The sequence below is a fragment of the Panthera leo genome, chromosome E2 (genome assembly GCF_018350215.1).
Source record: "Panthera leo isolate Ple1 chromosome E2, P.leo_Ple1_pat1.1, whole genome shotgun sequence".
In the NCBI taxonomy this organism is placed as follows: Eukaryota; Metazoa; Chordata; class Mammalia; order Carnivora; family Felidae; genus Panthera; species Panthera leo.
The window spans coordinates 1,147,456-1,167,340 of NC_056693.1; the positions used below are offsets into that span (position 1 = coordinate 1,147,456).

The window sequence follows — 19,885 nt, forward strand, 5'->3', positions numbered from 1 at the left end:
AAGCAGGTTTTGCACTGCCAGTGCAGAGCCCGATGTGGGGCTCAAACTCATGAAACCGTGAGATCATGACCTAAGCTGAAAGCAAGAGTCAAATGCTTAATCAACTGAGCCACCAAGGCACCCTGTAGTTTTAGAAAGTCATCACTGAGATATTATTTATACCATGTTCATTTTTTGGAAATCTTATAAGCCGTATGAGGCCAGGGTTATTTTTGCTGTTATTCCATACTGAGTCCCTATGTGATAATAGATCATCTGGCATTAAACACGAGCATACAAACACACAAAAAAGTGATTAAATAGGGACCCCTGGGTGGCTCAGTGGGTTAGGCATCTGACTTTGGCTCACATCATGATCTCACAGTTTGTGGATTTCAGCCCTGTGTCAGGCTCTGTGCTGACAGCCCAGAGCCTGAAGTCTGCTTTGGATTCTGTGTCTCCCCCTCTCTCTGTCCCTCCCCTCTTTGCACTCTGTCTTTCTCTCTATCTCTCTCAAAAATGAATACATTTTTTTTTTTAAACCGGCAAAAGAAAAGTGATTAAATAAATGATAGGATGTCCTATAGGGAACTTACTGTTTTAGAGACCATACTTGAAAAATTATTTTTCTTCCCTAGAAGCAGAGAAAAACTGACAGGCACGGGTGTCACTGCCATAGAGCACGAAGGGGCTGAAGGTCGGGAAGCCTGAAGATGCCAAAGCAGAGATGTTCATCAGCCAGTGGCTTGGGTTCACAATAAGTGTTACCCAAAAGACAAAATGAAAGAGACAAAATAAAAGGAGATGCATATGCTCACCAGGGCCAGGATGGTGTGCGTGGCTCTGGCCTCGTGGGAGGGTTTGAGGGGAAGTCTGTTGCTGTGAATGTGTTGGACTTGTTGCTTGTGCCTGAGCAGGACAGAGACCATGGAGCCACTAGACCAGGCCATGAGGCCCAAACAAGTGACACCAATGAAGGAGAACATGACTGCATGTAGTAAAACAACAAATTTGTTTGGAATGGGTGAATTACAGTATTCATAAATTTTTTCCACACTCATGTTTTTGTTCTTTCTTGGTCCAGTAACATGCAAAGAAATAAAGATATTCAACAGGAGATGCAGGATCCAGCAGAGGAAACAGCAGAAGCCAAAGCACTTTGGGAATGTAACCTTGAGCTCCAACCACTTGGAGGTGTTAGTGTTGAGCTTAATGGCCTGGAAACCACTGAGCAGGCAGGTGGTGCTGAGGGAAACCCCTCTGGCCACTCGGTGAAAATAGAAGACAAGCTTACATCCAGCATCATCCAGAAAAGATTTCAACCCAAATGCTGCCATTGTCTGAGGAACTCCTGTATGAAAAAGAACCAAGTTGTTAGCTAGGACTAGCTGGATGAGAATCAAGTCTGTGGGTCTCAACATGTGCCTAGTGAGTGAAGTAAAGATATAAAGACAAAGAAGCAAGGAGTTTCCAAGGATCCCAACTCCAGTTTGGGTGAGGAAAACAATACCCAGTTTTAAGTTAGAGGAACCATTTCATCAATTTAAAAGGGATACTGGTGGCTGTTTTGATCTGAATCTCAGGAATCTGGAGACTAAAATAGAAAATTTTGTTACTCTCAATACACCAAGAAAACATCTTTAGTCATATAATTTCTCACCACGATATGAATATATGAATATTTACACATGCCTTTCGTATGTGCAAAACAATTTTTTGCAGGACTGTTTGTAATTACAAAGATTGAAATCAACCAATGTTAATCAACAGGAGACTGAAGGAATCATAGTGTATGTTCACAATGGGACACTAGGCAGCCATGATGGGTAAAGTTCTCTCTACTGCTGCGTTTCCAGGACACATCATCAGGTAAAAAATAGAAAGTGTCAGAATATTGTGTGCAGTTAGCTTATTTTTCTAATAAAGGGAGTATAACTACAATCCATTTATCTATGTGTATATGACCAAAATTTTAAACTAAAAGAATACATTTACAAGTTCTAAAAATGAGCACCTGCCTGTGTGGCTCAGTCGGTTAAGTGGCCAACTTTGGCTCAGGTCATGATCTCACAGCTCCAAGGTTTGTGGGCTTGAGCCCCACATCGGGCTCTGTGCTGACAGCTCAGAACCTGGAGCCTGCTTCTGATTCTGTATCTTCCTCTCTCTCTTCCCCTCTCCTGCTTACGCTCTGTCTCTGTCTCTCTTTCTCTCTCTCTCTCTCTCAAAAATAAATAAGCATTAAAAAAAATTTTTTTTTTAATGAGCACCTGTAGGTGATAGTGGAGAAAGAGCACAGGACAAAGTATGAAGTCAGACCACTCTCAATATACCTGGTTTGTGGCTTTGGTGCCACAATTCTTTTTTTACATATTTATCTAAATATATATGGTGACAAAAGTATTATAAAAATTCAGGCAAACATAAAAACAAACAAACTATATATGCTCATAAATGCATGCACATACATATACAGTGTATACATAACATTTTATTAAAAGATAATTAGAACTTCCTGAAGAAATGAATGAATCCACATCTGGGGTAGAAGTTACAGAAACTATCTCAGAACTTCCTATTGTAGAAGAAAACAAAAGAGCCACCCCAAACTACTGAGATTATGTAAACAGGATGCCAAGAGTTAACAGGAAGGATTCCCAATGACAAAGTGTGGGATATTTCCAGCTATTACTATTTCCAAATTGTAATCGTAACAAATTAAAACAAATAGGTTTTTAAAATGCATTTTTATCACTACTTTAAAAAATAACCTTACAGTTGGAGGATGATAGAAGACCAACACACTGAAAAGGAGAAAATAAAGGGAAAGGAGTAAGATCTTCTTTGCTATCTAAACTCTCTTTTTGTAAAAGTTTTAACCTAATAAAAGAAAAGGGGGACAGAGTGGAACGCCACCTAAATTGAGGCAATATTCATTAATGACTGTGGGACCCCTGAGGTGGCAGGACCTGTCATAATGGATGGGTCCAGAGGGCAATACAAGGGCCTCTGAATTTTTGCTGGAGGGAAGACCGGGCAGGTTTGCAGATGAAATGAGTGTGACCCTGGATGGTTTCTGCTGGAGCTGTGTGACAGGTTCATGTGGTTCCTATCATTACCTTCTTCTCTGGTGCAGATGTTTGAAAAGGTCTATATTAAAGTTGGAAAGGATTTGTTGTAATAACTGGCAAATACTAGGTTTGTTGTTTGCTCCAATTTTGTTCTTTCATTGTCTACAGCACCATGCTTTCTTATTTTGCGTATTTACCCTGTCACTTTCAGATATGAGTTCATTGAAAGCTATTGATCTTACTCTTTCTCTTAGTATTTTTCCTAAGCCAGCACCAACAATTTAAGTGCCCTCATTATGAAGAGAGGAAAGTGAAAAAAAGCAAAGCCAGCCACACAGGTAGAGCTGTAAAGTGAAAAATGCAAAACCCAACCAAGTGGGTTGGTATTTCCGAGCTCTGACCAATTTTTAACTGGTATTACCATATCAACAAACCCAGGCTGGTTTCTGCAATATTCTCAATTTTATAAAAACAAGCTTTCGCTGGTTCCGGAAGATGGCGGCGTAGGAGGACGCGGGGCTCACAACGCGTCCTGCCGATCACTTAGATTCCACCTACACCTGCCTAAAGAACCCAGAAAACCGCCAGAGGATTAGCAGAAGGGAGTCTCCGGAGTCAAGCGCAGACCAGAGGCCCACGGAAGAGGGTAGGAAGGGCGGCGAGGCGGTGCGCGCTCCACGGACTGGCGGGAGGGAGCCGGGGCGGAGGGGCGGCTCGCCGGCCAAGCAGAGCCCCTGAGTCTGGCTGGCAAAAGCGGAGGGGCCTGACGGACTGTGTTCCGACAGCAAGCGCGACTTAGCGTCTGGGATGTCATGAGTTAACAGCTCTGCTCTGAAAGCGGGAAGGCTGGAGGACAAAGGGAGGGAGAGCTGCTGAGCCCCCGGACGGCAGAGCTCAGCTTGGCGGGGAACAAAGGCGCCAGCGCCATCTCCCCCGCCCATCCCCCAGCCAAAATCCCAAAGGGAACCAGTTCCTGCCAGGGAACTTGCTCGCTCCGCGCAAACACCCAACTCTGTGCTTCTGCGGAGCCAAACCTCCGGCAGCGGATCTGACTCCCTCCCGCTGCCACAGGGCTCCTCCTGAAGTGGATCACCTAAGGAGAAGCGAGCTAAGCCTGCCCCTCCACCCCCCCCCGTGCACCTTGCCTACCCACCCCAGCTAATACGCCAGATCCCCAGCAACACAAGCCTGGCAGTGTGCAAGTAGCCCAGACGGGACACGCCACCCCACAGTGAATCCCGCCCCTAGGAGAGGGGAAGAGAAGGCACACACCAGTCTGACTGTGGCCCCAGCAGTGGGCTGGGGGCAGACATCGGGTCGGACTGCGGCCCCGCCCACTAACTCCAGTTATACACCACAGCACAGGGGAAGTGCACTGCAGGTCCTCACCACGCAAGGGACTCTCCAAAATGACCAAACGGAAGAATTCCCCTCAGAAGAATCTCCAGGAAATAAAAACAGCTAATGAACTGATCAAAAAGGATTTAAATAATATAACAGAAAGTGAATTTAGAATAATAGTCATAAAATTAATCGCTGGGCTTGAAAACAGTATACAGGACAGCAGAGAATCTCTTGCCACAAAGATCGAGGGACTAAGGAACAGTCACGAGGAGTTGAAAAACGCTTTAAACGAATTGCAAAACAAAATGGAATCCACGATGGCTCGGCTTGAAGAGGCAGAGGAGAGAATAGGTGAACTAGAAGATAAAGTTATGGAGAAAGAGGAAGCTGAAAGAAAGAGAGATAAAAAAATCCAGGAGTATGAGGGGAAAATTAGAGAACTAAGTGATACACTAAAAAAAAATAATATACGCATAATTGGTATCCCAGAGGAGGAAGAGAGAGGGAAAGGTGCTGAAGGGGTACTTGAACAAATTATAGCTGAGAACTTCCCTGAACTGGGGAAGGAAAAAGGCATTGAAATCCAAGAGGCACAGAGAACTCCCTTCAGACGTAACTTGAATCGATCTTCTGCACGACATATCATAGTGAAACTGGCAAAATACAAGGATAAAGAGAAAATTCTGAAAGCAGCAAGGGATAAACGTGCCCTCACATATAAAGGGAGACCTATTAGACTCGTGACTGATCTCTCCTTTGAAACTTGGCAGGCCAGAAAGGCTTGGCACGATATCTACAGTGTGCTAAACAGAAAAAATATGCAGCCGAGAATCCTTTATCCAGCAAGTCTGTCATTTAGAATAGAAGGAGAGATAAAGGTCTTCCCAAACAAACAAAAACTGAAGGAATTTGTCACCACGAAACCAGCCCTACAAGAGATCCTAAGGGGGATCCTGTGAGACAAAGTACCAGAGACATCACTACAAGCATAAAACATACAGACATCACAATGACTCTAAACCCATATCTTTCTATAATAACACTGAATGTAAATGGATTAAATGCGCCAACTAAAAGACATAGGGTATCAGAATGGATAAAAAAACAAGACCCATCTATTTGCTGTCTACAAGAGACTCATTTTAGATCTGAGGACACCTTTAGATTGAGAGTGAGGGGATGGAGAACTATTTATCATGCTCCTGGAAGCCAAAAGAAAGCTGGAGTAGCCATACTTATATCAGACAAACTAGACTTTAAATTAAAGGCTGTAACAAGAGATGAAGAAGGGCATTATATAATAATCACAGGGTCTATCCACCAGGAAGAGCTAACTATTATAAATGTCTATGCGCCAAATACCCGAGCCCCCAGATATATAAAACAATTACTCATAAACATAAGCAACCTTATTGATAAGAATGTGGTCATTGCAGGGGACTTTAACACCCCACTTACAGAAATGGATAGATCATCTAGACACACAGTCAATAAAGAAACAAGGGCCCTGAATGATACATTGGATCAGATGGACTTGACAGATATATTTAGAACTCTGCATCCCAAAGCAACAGAATATACTTTCTTCTCGAGTGCACATGGAACATTCTCCAAGATAGATCATATACTGGGTCACAAAACAGCCCTTCATAAGTTTACAAGAATTTAAATTATACCATGCATACTTTCAGACCACAATGCTATGAAGCTTGAAATCAACCACAGGAAAAAGTCTGGAAAACCTCCAAAAGCATGGAGGTTAAAGAACACCCTACTAACGAATGAGTGGGTCAACCAGGCAATTAGAGAAGAAATTAAAATATACATGGAAACAAACGAAAATGAAAATACAACAATCCAAACGCTTTGGGATGCAGCGAAGGCAGTCCTGAGAGGAAAATACATTGCAATCCAGGCCTATCTCAAGAAACAAGAAAAATCCCAAATACAAAATCTAACAGCACACCTAAAGGAAATAGAAGCAGAACAGCAAAGGCAGCCTAAACCCAGCAGAAGAAGAGAAATAATAAAGATCAGAGCAGAAATAAACAATATAGAATCTAAAAAAACTGTAGAGCAGATCAACGAAACCAAGAGTTGGTTTTTTGAAAAAATAAACAAAATTGACAAACCTCTAGCCAGGCTTCTCAAAAAGAAAAGGGAGATGACCCAAATAGATAAAATCATGAATGAAAATGGAATGATTACAACCAATCCCTCAGAGATACAAACAATTATCAGGGAATACTATGAAAAATTATATGCCAGCAAATTGGACAACCTGGAAGAAATGGACAAATTTCTAAACACCCACACTCTTCCAAAACTCAATCAGGAGGAAATAGAAAGCTTGAACAGACCCATAACCAGCGAAGAAATTGAATCGGTTATCAAAAATCTCCCAACAAATAAGAGTCCAGGACCAGATGGCTTCCCAGGGGAGTTCTACCAGACATTTAAAGCAGAGATAATACCTATCCTTCTCAAGCTATTCCAAGAAATAGAAAGGGAAGGAAAACTTCCAGACTCATTCTATGAAGCCAGTATTACTTTGATTCCTAAACCAGACAGAGACCCAGTAAAAAAAGAGAACTACAGGCCAATATCCCTGATGAATATGGATGCAAAAATTCTTAATAAGATACTAGCAAATCGAATTCAACAGCATATAAAAAGAATTATTCACCATGATCAAGTGGGATTCATTCCTGGGATGCAGGGCTGGTTCAACATTCGCAAATCGATCAACGTGATACATCACATTAACAAAAAAAAAGAGAAGAACCATATGATCCTGTCAATCGATGCAGAAAAGGCCTTTGACAAAATCCAGCACCCTTTCTTAATAAAAACCCTTGAGAAAGTCGGGATAGAAGGAACATACTTAAAGATCATAAAGGCCATTTATGAAAAGCCCACAGGTAACATCATCCTCAACGGGGAAAAACTGAGAGCTTTTTCCCTGAGATCAGGAACACGACAGGGATGCCCACTGTCACCGCTGTTGTTTAATATAGTGCTGGAAGTTCTAGCATCAGCAATCAGACAACAAAAGGAAATCAAAGGCATCAAAATTGGCAAAGATGAAGTCAAGCTTTCGCTTTTTGCAGATGACATGATATTATACATGGAAAATCCGATAGACTCCACCAAAAGTCTGCTAGAACTGATACATGAATTCAGCAAAGTTGCAGGATACAAAATCAATGTGCAGAAATCAGTTGCATTCTTATACACTAACAATGAAGCAACAGAAAGACAAATGAAGAAACTGATCCCATTCACAATTGCACCAAGAAGCATAAAATACCTAGGAATAAATCTAACCAAAGATGTAAAAGATCTGTATGCTGAAAACTATAGAAAGCTTATGCAGGTAATTGAAGAAGATATAAAGAAATGGAAAGACATTCCCTGCTCATGGATTGGAAGAATAAATATTTTCAAAATGTCAATACTACCCAAAGCTATCTACACATTCAATGCAATCCCAATCAAAATTGCACCAGCATTCTTCTCGAAACTAGAACAAGCAATCCTAAAATTCATATGGAACCACAAAAGGCCCCGAATAGCCAAAGTAATTTTGAAGAAGAAGACCAAAGCAGGAGGCATCACAATCCCAGACTTTAGCCTCTACTACAAAGCTGTCATCATCAAGTCAGCATGGTATTGGCATAAAAACAGACACATAGACCAATGGAATAGAATAGAAACCCCAGAACTAGACCCACAAACGTATGGCCAACTCATCTTTGACAAAGCAGGAAAGAACATCCAATGGAAAAAAGACAGTCTCTTTAACAAATGGTCCTGGGAGAACTGGACAGCAACATGCAGAAGGTTGAAACTAGACCACTTTCTCACACCATTCACAAAAATAGACTCAAAATGGATAAAGGACCTGAATGTGAGACAGGAAACCATCAAAACCTTAGAGGAGAAAGCAGGAAAAGACCTCTCTGACCTCAGCCGTAGCAATCTCTTACTCGGCACATCCCCAAAGGCAAGGGAATTAAAAGCAAAAGTGAATTACTGGGACCTTATGAAGATAAAAAGCTTCTGCACAGCAAAGGAAACAACCAACAAAACTAAAAGGCAACCAACGGAATGGGAAAAGATATTTGCAAATGACACATCGGACAAAGGGCTAGTATCCAAAATCTATAGAGAGCTCATCAAACTCCACACCCGAAAAACAAATAACCCAGTGAAGAAATGGGCAGAAAACATGAATAGACACTTCTCTAAAGAAGACATCCGGATGGCCAACAGGCACATGAAAAGATGTTCAACGTCGCTCCTTATCAGGGAAATACAAATCAAAACCACACTCAGATATCACCTCACGCCAGTCAGAGTGGCCAAAATGAAGAAATCAGGAGACTATAGATGCTGGAGAGGATGTGGAGAAACAGGAACCCTCTTGCACTGTTGGTGGGAATGCAAATTGGTGCAGCCGCTCTGGAAAGCAGTGTGGAGGTTCCTCAGAAAATTAAAAATAGACCTACCCTATGACCCAGCAATAGCACTGCTAGGAATTTATCCAAGGGATACAGGAGTACTGATGCATAGGGGCACCTGTACCCCAATGTTTATAGCGGCACTCTCAACAATAGCCAAATTATGGAAAGAGCCTAAATGTCCATCAACTGATGAATGGATAAAGAAATTGTGGTTTATATACACAATGGAATACTACGTGGCAATGAGAAAAAATGAAATATGGCCTTTTGTAGCAACATGGATGGAACTGGAGAGTGTGATGCTAAGTGAAATAAGCCATACAGAGAAAGACAGATACCATATGGTTTCACTCTTATGTGGATCCTGAGAAACATAACAGAAACCCATGGGGGAGGGGAAGGAAAAACAAAAAAAAAAAACAAAAAAAAAAACAAAAAAAAAAAGAGGTTAGAGTGGGAGAGAGCCAAAGCATAAGAGACTGTTAAAAACTGAGAACAAATTGAGGGTTGATGGGGGGTGGGAGGGAGGGCAGGGTGGGTGATGGGTATTGAGGAGGGCACCTTTTGGGATGAGCACTGGGTGTTGTATGGAAACCAATTTGACAGTAAATTTCATATATTAAAAAATAAAAAAATAAAAAAATTAAAAAAAAAAAAAAAAAAAAAAAAAACAAACAAACAAGCTTTCGGGGCGCCTGGGTGGCTCAGTCGGTTGAGCAGCCGACTTCGGCTCGGGTCATGATCTCACGGTCCGTGAGTTCGAGCCCCGCGTCGGGCTCTGTGCTGACAGCTCAGAGCCTGGAGCCTGTTTCGGATTCTGTGTCTCCCTCTCTCTGACCCTCCCCCGTTCATGCTCTGTCTCTCTCTGTCTCAAAAATAAATAAACGTTAAAAAAATAAAAATAAAAAATAAAACAAAAAAAAAACAAGCTTTCAATGAAAACACGATATAGGCAAGCAAAACACATCTATTGTTTAAAAATTTTTTAATGTTTATTTATTTTTGAGAGAGAGAGAGAGGCAGAGTGTGAACAGGGGAGGCACAGAGAGAGAGGGATACAGAATCCGATGCAGGCTCCAGGCTCTGAGCTGTCACCACAGAGCCTGATGTGGGGCTCGAACCCATGAACCATTAGATCATGACCTGAGCTGAAGTCGGAGGCTCAACCGACTGAGCCACCCAGGTGCTCCAAAACACATCTATTGTTTAGGAGTAACATCTGGGCTGCCAATCATGGGCCTCAGCAATAAAGATGCAGTGTATTAAGAAGGTACTGCCTCAAGGTTAAGCGTCCGACTTCGGCTCAGATCATGATCTCAGTTTGTGGTTCAAGCCCCAAGTCAGGCTCTGTGCTGACAGCTCAGAGCCTAGAGAGCCTGCTTCAGATTCTGTGTCTCCCTCTCTCTCTGCCCCTCCCCCACTCATGCTCTGTCTCTCAAGAATGAAAAAACTTAAAAAAAAAGATGATACTGCCTCAAGCACAGCTTTAATTTTTTCCAAAATTACTGGATATTGGGATTTTTTGCCTTTCTTTCCTTTTTTATTTTTGTATTATAGTGGTTAAGTATTAAAAATTATTCTGAGGGGCGCCTAGGTGGCTCAGTCAGTTAAGCTTCCGGCTTTGGCTCAGGTCATGATCTCACAGTTTGTGGTTTGAGCCCTGCGTTGGGCTCTGTGCTGACAGCTCAGAGCCTGGAGCCTGCTTTGGATTCTGTGTCTCCCTCTCTCTCTGACCCTCCTCTGCTCATACTCTCTCTCTCTCTCTCTCTCTCTCAAAAATAAACATTAAAAAAAATTTTTTAATAAAAATATAAATAAATAAAAATCAGTAGGGAAAGAAAAGTTTATTTAATACATATTATTAAGATATCTGCATAGTTATGTGGAAAAAGAAACCTACATTTCTACTACATGCTATTTAACATGTATATACACGTTTATACACGTTATATACAAATAATAAGCATGTATATACACGTTTCTTAAATGTTAACTTAAAAAATTTTGTTTAAATATTTATTTTTTAGAGAGAGACAGAGTGTGAGTGGGGGAGGGGCAGAGAGAGAGGGAGACACAGAATCTGAAGCAGGCTCTAGGCTCCAAGCTATAAGCACACACCCTGATGCTGGGCTCCAACTTATGGACTTCCAGATCATGACCTGAGCCAAAGCCTGACACTTAACTGACTGAGCCACCCAGATGCACCCTAAATGTCTTAATATTTTAAAAATAAAAACATGTAGGGGCGCCTGAGTGGTCAGTCGGTTAAGCATCCAACTTCAGCTCAGGTCATGATCTCGTGGTTCGTGAGTTTGAGCCCCGCATCAGGCTTTATGCTGACAGCTAGAGCCTGGAGCCTGCTTCGGATTCTGTGTCTCTCTCTCTCTCTGCCCCTTTCCCCCTCTTGCTCTGTTTCTCTCTCTCTCTCAAAAATAAATAAACATTAAAACTTTAAAAATAAATAAATAAATTAATTAATTAATTAAATAAAAACATATATATAAGTAAAAAACCTAAACGTAACAGATAAACCATATAGGATGTATATATTTTTTAAAATAATGACTTGTGATAAATATGTATGTAGTAAACAATCCATATGACAGAAGCCTAGTAACTTAAACTTATTGGAATATGTGAAAATGTACAATTTATATAAGATGAAAGGCATGATTAAATTAAAATATAAAGATGAAGAACAAAATAATAGAAAATATTTTACCTAAGAATAATGGAAAGGAGAGGCAATTAATAACATTCTAGATGCCACCTCTAATCATGAGATATATGATCATATATTTTCTAACATTGAAAGTTATATAAATAAGAATTTATTTTTAAAAATTTTTAATGTTTTTTCTTAGAAATTATCATGTAAATACATAACAAATTTAAAAGGAGATACCATTTATATGCAGGAATATACTCCTGTGCCAAATATTTAATCACATTCACATCTTCACTTTACATTATCATATTGTAATCTCACATAACCTCACCTAGATAAAGATTAAATGAATTAATTATGGTTTATCAGTCTAAAAATTTGTACAATGGTATAGGAGTAGGATCTTTCTATATATAAAATATTATTAGGTAAAAATGTTCAGTTCTATTATCCACATTTAATTAGATAGCAATTTTTTATAACCTTCTAAATGTTAGATGTTTCCAGAGAATTAAATTAGGATACATCAAACAAGAGTGGTCTTCAGTTTTGTAATAATATTTGTTATCGGGGAGCCTGAGTGGCTCAGTTGATTAAGTGGCCAAGTCTTGATTTCAGCTCAGGTCATGATCTCATGGGTTTGTGAGTTCAAGCCCCACATCGGGCTCTGCGTTGACAGAATGGAAACTGCTTGGGATTATCCCTCTCTCTCTCTTTCTCCCCCCGCTCCTCTGCTGGCTCATACATGCACGTGCATTTTCTCTCTCTCTCTCTCAAAATAAATAAATAAACTTTAACAAATAATATTTGTTAATAATAATATTAATAGGCAATAATTTATCAAATTAAAATTCATTATATAACTGACATTAAAGTTTGGGAAACACTGGAATCTAAGAAAGTACATGCTAATGAATCAAAGCATTTCTGGAAGTATACACAATAACTGATAACAAATCATAAACCCAGTGACATGTGAGCTTAGGGAAGAGGGAGAGTGAGGAAGAAAAGAACATTTATTGTATGCATATGCATATAAATTTGTTCAAATATTTCTTGGGAAAAAGGTAGTAGGGTTTATAACTCCAGCTGAAAATTTTAGGAAATCACAGGTAAAATTAAATAAAATACACATTTGAAATTAACAAAGAGAAAGAGATAGGAGGGTTGCCCTTGAATCATAATTATAATAAAGTTTTATTTATAATAAATCGTAAAAATGAATTTTAATAATAATTAGATATTTCAATTGAGTAGGAGTGAGGAGAACAATGTTTGGGTAAATAACGTAGCACAAATGTTCTATGAATGCTCGAGCCACGTGTCCTTTAAGAAACACAGACATTCATGTACAAATAAAACCCCATCTCATTCCTTGAGCAAACTGCTTTCTGTAGAGGCACAATTAGGAACTGTATTGGACACATTTTACTTCCTGGGAAAGTGGCAGGATAATCTTACTAACAGCTCCCCTGACTAGGATCTTTGTGGTTAGAACAGACCAATTTATTATTGCTTGTGAGGTTGAGTTTGAATAATGACTTTTGAAATCACAATGGATTCAAAGCAACTGATAAAGTTCAGGGAAAGTTCTAGTTAAATGTCAGGGTCACATGTAGATTTTAACACAGTAATATTATCCGATGATTTCTGCTCCCAAATCCCAAAAATTCAGAGGGCTATGACCAAGAAGGCAGAAGACAGACATCAGGCAGCCTCCAGACAGGAATGTTGGGTCTCTACTTCTCAGGAACCCTTAGAAAATATCCCTTCTGTATATATTTGTGCCCATTTTCTCTCCCCAGGAAAATAAGATTATATTCACACACAATATTTCTTAAAATGTTTTCTTAGCAGTATCATTTTTCTCTAAGACTCTCTCTTGATCTAAAAGGAAGTTCTACTTACCAAATGTCATTCCCCACCAAACCAGCAGATTTTAGAGTCCAATCTGGAGCATGTGTGCAAAGGTGGTATCTTATCCGAGATAAAGGTCTGGGACACCATGATCTCATCTCTTTGCTGGGAAGTGATGATCACTTCACCAATAATTGCAGTGACAGTGTCTGCATGGAGAGTTGAAATTACCTCTGGAAAAAAAAAGTAAAAGCTACAAATTACTAGGAGCTATTAGTAGTGATTAATTATCTCAGAAAGAAAGAAAAAGCAGGAACAGCCACGGGAAAACAAAGCTAAGTTTTCTGAAAAGTATCAGGTGGAAATGACAGGTGAGATGAGGATGCTCACCTTGTGTGTGTGTGAAGTGACAGAAGGAAGCTTCATTCAAGGCTGGTCTGTGATTCTGGCCAACCTGAGGATGTTACCTCTCAAATATGATTCTTACACTGCCCATATTCTGAAAGAGGAAAAGAAAGAACCATTAAGTAAAAATTACTAAAGTATTAAAAATGAATATGAAGAAAGTGAGGCAAATTTTTAAAAAGATTTTATTTTTAAATAATCTCTACACCCAACATGGGGCTTGAACCCACAATCCCAAGATCAAGAGTCACATGCACTACTGACAGAGCTGGCCAGGCACTCCCAAGGCAACTTTTATTTACTACTTCAATAAACAGATGTTAAGCACCTGAAATGTAGATAATACATTATCCTTGGTGTAAGTGATCTATAGAGGGCAAGAGGAAGGGGGAAGGTAGAAGAGAACTTACCTGTATTGAAACAGGTATTAGATAATAATAATATCTAATATCTAGTATTATCTAATAAATAGTAAATATTCAGTATGCTATATGATGACAGGTGCCTTGAAGGGGAGTAAAATGGAGTTGGGGGATGAGCAGGGAATGAGAGGGTAGAGTAGTAAGGGAGACCTGACGGCAAATGGAAACTTCAGGCAAGACTTGAATAAAGATGAAGTAAGCCTTGCAGCATTTTTGAGTATATGACCCAAGCACAGGTATCAGCCAGTGTCATTGTGTCGAGCAAAGTCTGGTACTGATGCCTATGGAATGAGATGAATGAGCCACAGGGTTTAAAAGTGCTCAGAGAGAGGGGCGCCTGGGTAGCTCAGTCAGTTGAGCGTCCGACTTCGGCTCAGGTCATGATCTTGCAGTTCGTGAGTTCGGGCCCTGTGTTGGGCTCTGTGCTGATAGCTCAGAGCCTGGAGCCTACTTCGGATTCTGTGTCTCCCTCTCTCTGCCCCTCCCCCACTCATGCTCCATCTCTCTCTGTCTCTCAAAAATGAATAAACGTTAAAAAAAAAAAAAAAGTGGTCGGAGAGAAACATGGGCTAAAGACCTGTGTAGCTCCTCAAGCTCTTGTAAGAATTCTGAATTTTCTCCAAGTAAAATGAGGAGGGCTTCTGGGATCTTGCTCGAATACGGACATTACCTGATTCATACTTTGAAAGGGTCACGTTGGCTGAAGCGTTGACAACAGACTTGAAAAGAAAAAGCATAGGATCAAGATCAGTTGACGACCGCTGCAGAAATTCAGATAGGGCATGGTGGCTCTTACCAGGCTGAGGGCAGGCATGGCGGCGCAAAGGGGTCAGATTCATGATATGTTTTGAAAGTAGACCCAATCAGATTTCCTGTAGGACTGGTTCTGCGGTACGAGAAAAGGAATGAGTCGAGAACGAGCCCTGGATTTTTAGTCTGAGCAACTGGAAGGATGGAGTCGCTATCAAGTGAGAGTGGGACAGCTGCGGTCAGAGCAGAGTGAGAAGCAAGCTCACACGGACACCACCAAATGCTGGTGAGGAGGTGGAGCAACGGGCACTCTCATTCGTCACTGGCAGGGAAGCAAAAGGGCACAGTCACTTTGGAAGACAGTCTGGCAGTTTCCTACAAGACTGACGGGCTTGCCAGGCAATCCAGCAATCGCATTCCTTGGTATATACCCAAATGTGTTGAAAACACATCCACACAAAAACCTGCACACGGATGTATACAGGCAACTTTATTCACAACTGGCAAAACTTGGAAGCAATCAAGATGTCCTTCATTAGGTGAATGGATAAATAAACTGTGCTCTGTCCAGACAATGGAATATCATTCAGCACTTAGAACGAGAGAGAGAGCGAGCACTGTCAAGCCATGAAAAGACAGTGGAGGATACTTAAACACATATTACTAAGTCAAAGAGGCCATTCTGAAAAGGCTACAAACTGTATAACATTCTGGAAAGGCAAAACTATGGAGACAATAAAAATATCAGTAGTTGCCAGAGGTTAGGCAGGAGGGAGGGACGATTAGGTGGAGAATTTTTAGGGCAGTAAACCGAAATTTTAGGGGAGTGAAACTAATCTGTATAACTATAATGGTGGACACATGTCATTATACATTTATCCAAACCCATGAAATGTACAAGAGTAAACCTTAATGGAAATCATGGTCTTTGAGTGATAACATGTCTTTGTAGGTTCATCAATCATAACAACTGCACCACTGTAGTGCTGGAGTTAATAATGAGACAGACTATGTGTATGTGAGGGCATGGGATATATGGGAAATCTCTGTAGTTTCCTGTTAATTTGGCTATGAAGCTAAAACTACTCTTTAAAAAATAGTTTATTTAAAAAAATTTTTTTAAAGAGAGTTCGGAGAAGTTTAAGTGTGGAGTCTGTCATGTCTACCAGATGTCCAGAAATAGGTTTTGCAAATAGATCATTAGATAGCTGAGCGCTGGATTTTTCAATGGAGATACACACTTTAAAGTTTTGAGCTTATCATATTATTTATAATCATGCCATTGCATAAGATCACCAAAAAGCAGATACAGATTAAGAGATGACTGTTAATTGGACCCTCATTCATTACAATACTAAGAGAATATATTTTTTTTCTTCTCGAGCCAGCATATTCAGTTAAGAATACAAAACAACAGGGGCATCTGGGTGGCTCAGTTGGTTGAGCATCCAATTTCGACTCGGGTCATGATCTCGCGGTCCGTGAGCTCGAGCCCTGCGTCAGGCTCTGTGCTGACAGCTCAGAGCCTGGAGACTGCTTCGGATCCTGTGTCTCCTTCTCTCTCTGGCCGTCCCTGCTCATGCTCATGCTCTGTCTCTCTCTCTCTCAAAAATACACATTATTTAAAAAAAAAAAAAAAAAGAATACAGAACAACAACAAAAACCCCGTGGTGCCAAAAGCCGCTGAAAAAAACTTTAAGGAAAAATTTAAATGTCATTAATGTGTTCATAAGTTCACTGACGATGATGAAGCTGTGAAGACAAACTTTCATACGAATGAGTAGGAAACACACAGGAGTTGAAATAACAAAAAACAAAAAGAGAGAGAAAGTGCTTGTGAAAATTTAGCCATAGAGAGTGAGGGAGAGCAAAGCTAGGTAAGAAAATGTACTAGATCAGAGTGAAGGGTAGTTATTTTATGAAGTACACAGACTTACTGATTTTTGTACTTTTGTACTTTTTGTAAAGGCGATTAAGAGACTGAAGATCAGTGAGGGGTGGGTTTGTCAGTCAAGAGATGTGATAGACCAAGAACAAAACCCCTTAAAAGTTAAGACATGGGGAGGTCATCTTTAAGTGTCAATAATTAAGGAATTGACCCTACATTGAAGGGAGGCATCATTTCCGTTTCAACACAGGGAGCCCATAAGAGAATTGTTTTAGATTTACGAGGCAGAAGATGTTGTCAAATGATACCAAATAATGATTTTTATGTTTATTTATTTTAGAGACAGAGAGAGACCACAGGTGGGGGAGAGGCAGAGAGAGAGGGAGACACAGAATCCAAAGCAGGCTCCAGGCTCTGAGTTGTCAGCACAAAGCCCAACACGGGGCTCAAACTCATGAACCCTGAGATCATGACCTGAGCCAAGTCGGACGCTTGACCGACTGAGCCACCTAGGTGCCCCCCAAATAATGATTTTCTATTCTCTGTATAAAGGTGGCAGAATATTAACATACACAAAAGTAATCCTGGAAGAACGTTACAAAGTTAAAAATTGATTTATTTGGCATTCTTGAGATTTTCATGACTATATTGAGCTAGGAACACCAAGGTGGACAGGCAAGTAACGGGAGAGGGAAAGGAGCTGCTGGAAGAGAGGACAGCTGGAGGATTCGGGTAAGGTCCTGATCAGGCTTTGGGAAGCTTTTAAGTGACAGATCATAACATCAGCTCTTTGAGCAGACTGACCTCTTTACAGGTAATTATTAGGACAATGCAGGATAGAACAGAGGTCCTGGATTATCTGGATTCCCCAACTCAGGGATGAGAGGTTTGAAGGTAGTGGCAACAAGCCTAGTAAGGAATCAAAATATAGTCTTTTTTAGCTGATGGCAACGGTGGAATGTTAGAGCAGTGATTGCTGTGGTGTAGGGAGTTACAAGGCTCTAAATGGTAGAGAACGTGTTTGTGACCCCAGATGGTGGATCTGGCTTTCCCTCTACCTGTGGCCAGCGTATGCTCTGTGGTATCAATGGCTGCCATGTGCCACTGGGCCGACGGTCATTGGGGTAGGGGGCAAGTATGCTTCCCTAATTGTTTGGATCCAGTGGTTTCGCTGTAAGGAAAGTTCCCATTGGAACCCTAAACAGGAACCAGGTACTCTGCCACAAATAGCCTATGACGCACCCTGAAGATGCTACTGAGTCCACACAACTGAAGTGGGGTTAGTGACAAAGCAAAAATAAGATTTCAAGGAGCCCTTAGCATCTGGATGTCACCTTAAAGATTGCAGATTTGGGGTAAAAAACCAGTAACAAAACACCTTAGACTCCTAGCTTAGCTTTGCAACATGTGTTCTCCTTAAAACAAAAGAGAACTAGTGAGGCTTTGTTTCTGATATGGTGTCTGAGCAAATGGAACACGGAGAATGCAAAGTTTCTCTGGGCTGATAAAAATGTAGGTGGACGTTGCGCAATTAGGAAGTCACCATCAATGGTCTCAATCAAATTTCCATGCAGAGATAAGCCTTAAGTTGAACTCTGAGCTTAATGGTAATTATTGATGAGAGCTTTTAAAACTGGTTTTAATACTCATATATCTCAGTGATTTCAGTCAGAGAAAGATTAAGCACTTTGTATTTTCCTAATTCATTAAGAAAAATTTTTATGTTTTATTCTTGAGAGAGAGAGAGAGAGAGAGAGAGAGAGAGAGAGAGAGAACAAATGGGAAGGGCAGAGAGAGAGGGAGACACAGAATCCAAGAAGCAGGTTCCAGGCTCTGACGTGGGGCTCGAATCTGTGAACCACAGGACCATGACCTGAGCCGAAGTCGGATGCTTAACCAACTGAGCCACCCAGGTGTCCCTTTCTAATTCATTTTAAAAAATCGGGCCTTAATGTCAGGTTCAAGCATAATTCAAACACTGCTGATTTCTATCACTATGACTGGGCGAAATTATGACGTCCTAGCCTTTTTACTTCCAAAAGCATTGTTGGTTGTCACAACTGTGCCCTCCTCAGGGCAATCTTTGGTCCTACAAAAAATCCTGGCACTCAGGTCACAAATTAGGACCACAGACCTTTCTTAGAAGGCCTTATGCAGTATCTGGCTTTTTCTGATAGCAAATGTGTCATTCTAACACCAACTGGGTGTTCAATTCAATTCAATTCTGACACTTATCCCCACTCGATCCTACAGTTAAGGACTCCATCCCACAACTGTCTCTTCAGATGGCAGCCACAAATGGGGTCCCAGGTTAACCCCACTTCTGCCAGTCTGACTACAAATTTAGTGTTGCCTTGAGTCCCCACTCAGGTTTGATAATTTGCTAGAATAACTCACAGTACTCAGGAAAATGCTATATTTACTATTAGTCTACTATAAAGGACACACGTTAACAACCGGATAAAGAAGTACACAGGGTGAATTCCATAAGAACCCCAAGCACAAGAACCCCTATCCCAGTGGAATCAGTGTGCACTCCCCTCCTGGCTGGACAGTGTGAAACCTTATTGTCTAGAGGTTTTTAACAAGGTGTCATTACATAGCCATGGTTGACTAAATCATTGGCAATTGGTGGATGAACTCAATCTCTCACACCTTCCCATCCCCAGATGTCAAAGGTAGGGCTTAAAATTCAAACCTTCTAATGTCTGGTGACCAGCCCCGATCCTGAAGTTCCTTTATTGGCCTCCATCTTGAGTCATTTCACTATAATACAAAAGACAGTCTTATCACTCAGGAAGTCCCAAGGGTTTTAGAATCTCTGTGCTAGGAAGTAGGGACAAACACCAAATATTTATTATTATGTTTGTTTTTAAACCAGACAGGAAGGCAGATAAGGTAAAAACTATAGTGAATGGGTAGTCTGTGATGTCATACTGTCCCCATGATGTCTCAAGAAAGCTGTCCACCTCTCCACAATGGCAGAGCCCAATTCTGTTTTCAACCCACCCCGCACAATAAACAAAAATCTTAAGATT

General features: G+C 40.7%; 2 protein-coding genes across 2 annotated transcripts in view; both read right to left on the reverse strand.

Moving 5' to 3' along the window:
- LOC122208947 (zinc finger and SCAN domain-containing protein 4-like) overlaps nucleotides 1–19,885 on the reverse strand; it is a 197,679-nt gene that overhangs the window by 74,106 nt on the left and 103,688 nt on the right. The window lies entirely within an intron of this gene.
- On the reverse strand, nucleotides 529–19,826 carry LOC122208955 (vomeronasal type-1 receptor 1-like). Its single transcript, XM_042920424.1, has 6 exons — nucleotides 19,546–19,826; nucleotides 14,880–14,928; nucleotides 13,773–13,881; nucleotides 13,434–13,615; nucleotides 798–1,330; nucleotides 529–686 (listed from the first exon to the last, which is right to left on the reverse strand). Exons 4-6 carry the CDS (start codon nucleotides 13,441–13,443, stop codon nucleotides 561–563), a joined length of 669 nt encoding a protein of 222 aa, XP_042776358.1. The 5' UTR covers nucleotides 13,444–13,615; nucleotides 13,773–13,881; nucleotides 14,880–14,928; nucleotides 19,546–19,826; the 3' UTR covers nucleotides 529–560.

Excerpts from the sequence above, each read along its gene's own strand:
- LOC122208955 (XM_042920424.1), bottom strand. Across the intron at positions 687-797 it reads CGCACACCATCCTGGCCCTG|GCTTCCCGACCTTCAGCCCC; the intron begins GTGAGCATATGC and ends TGGCATCTTCAG.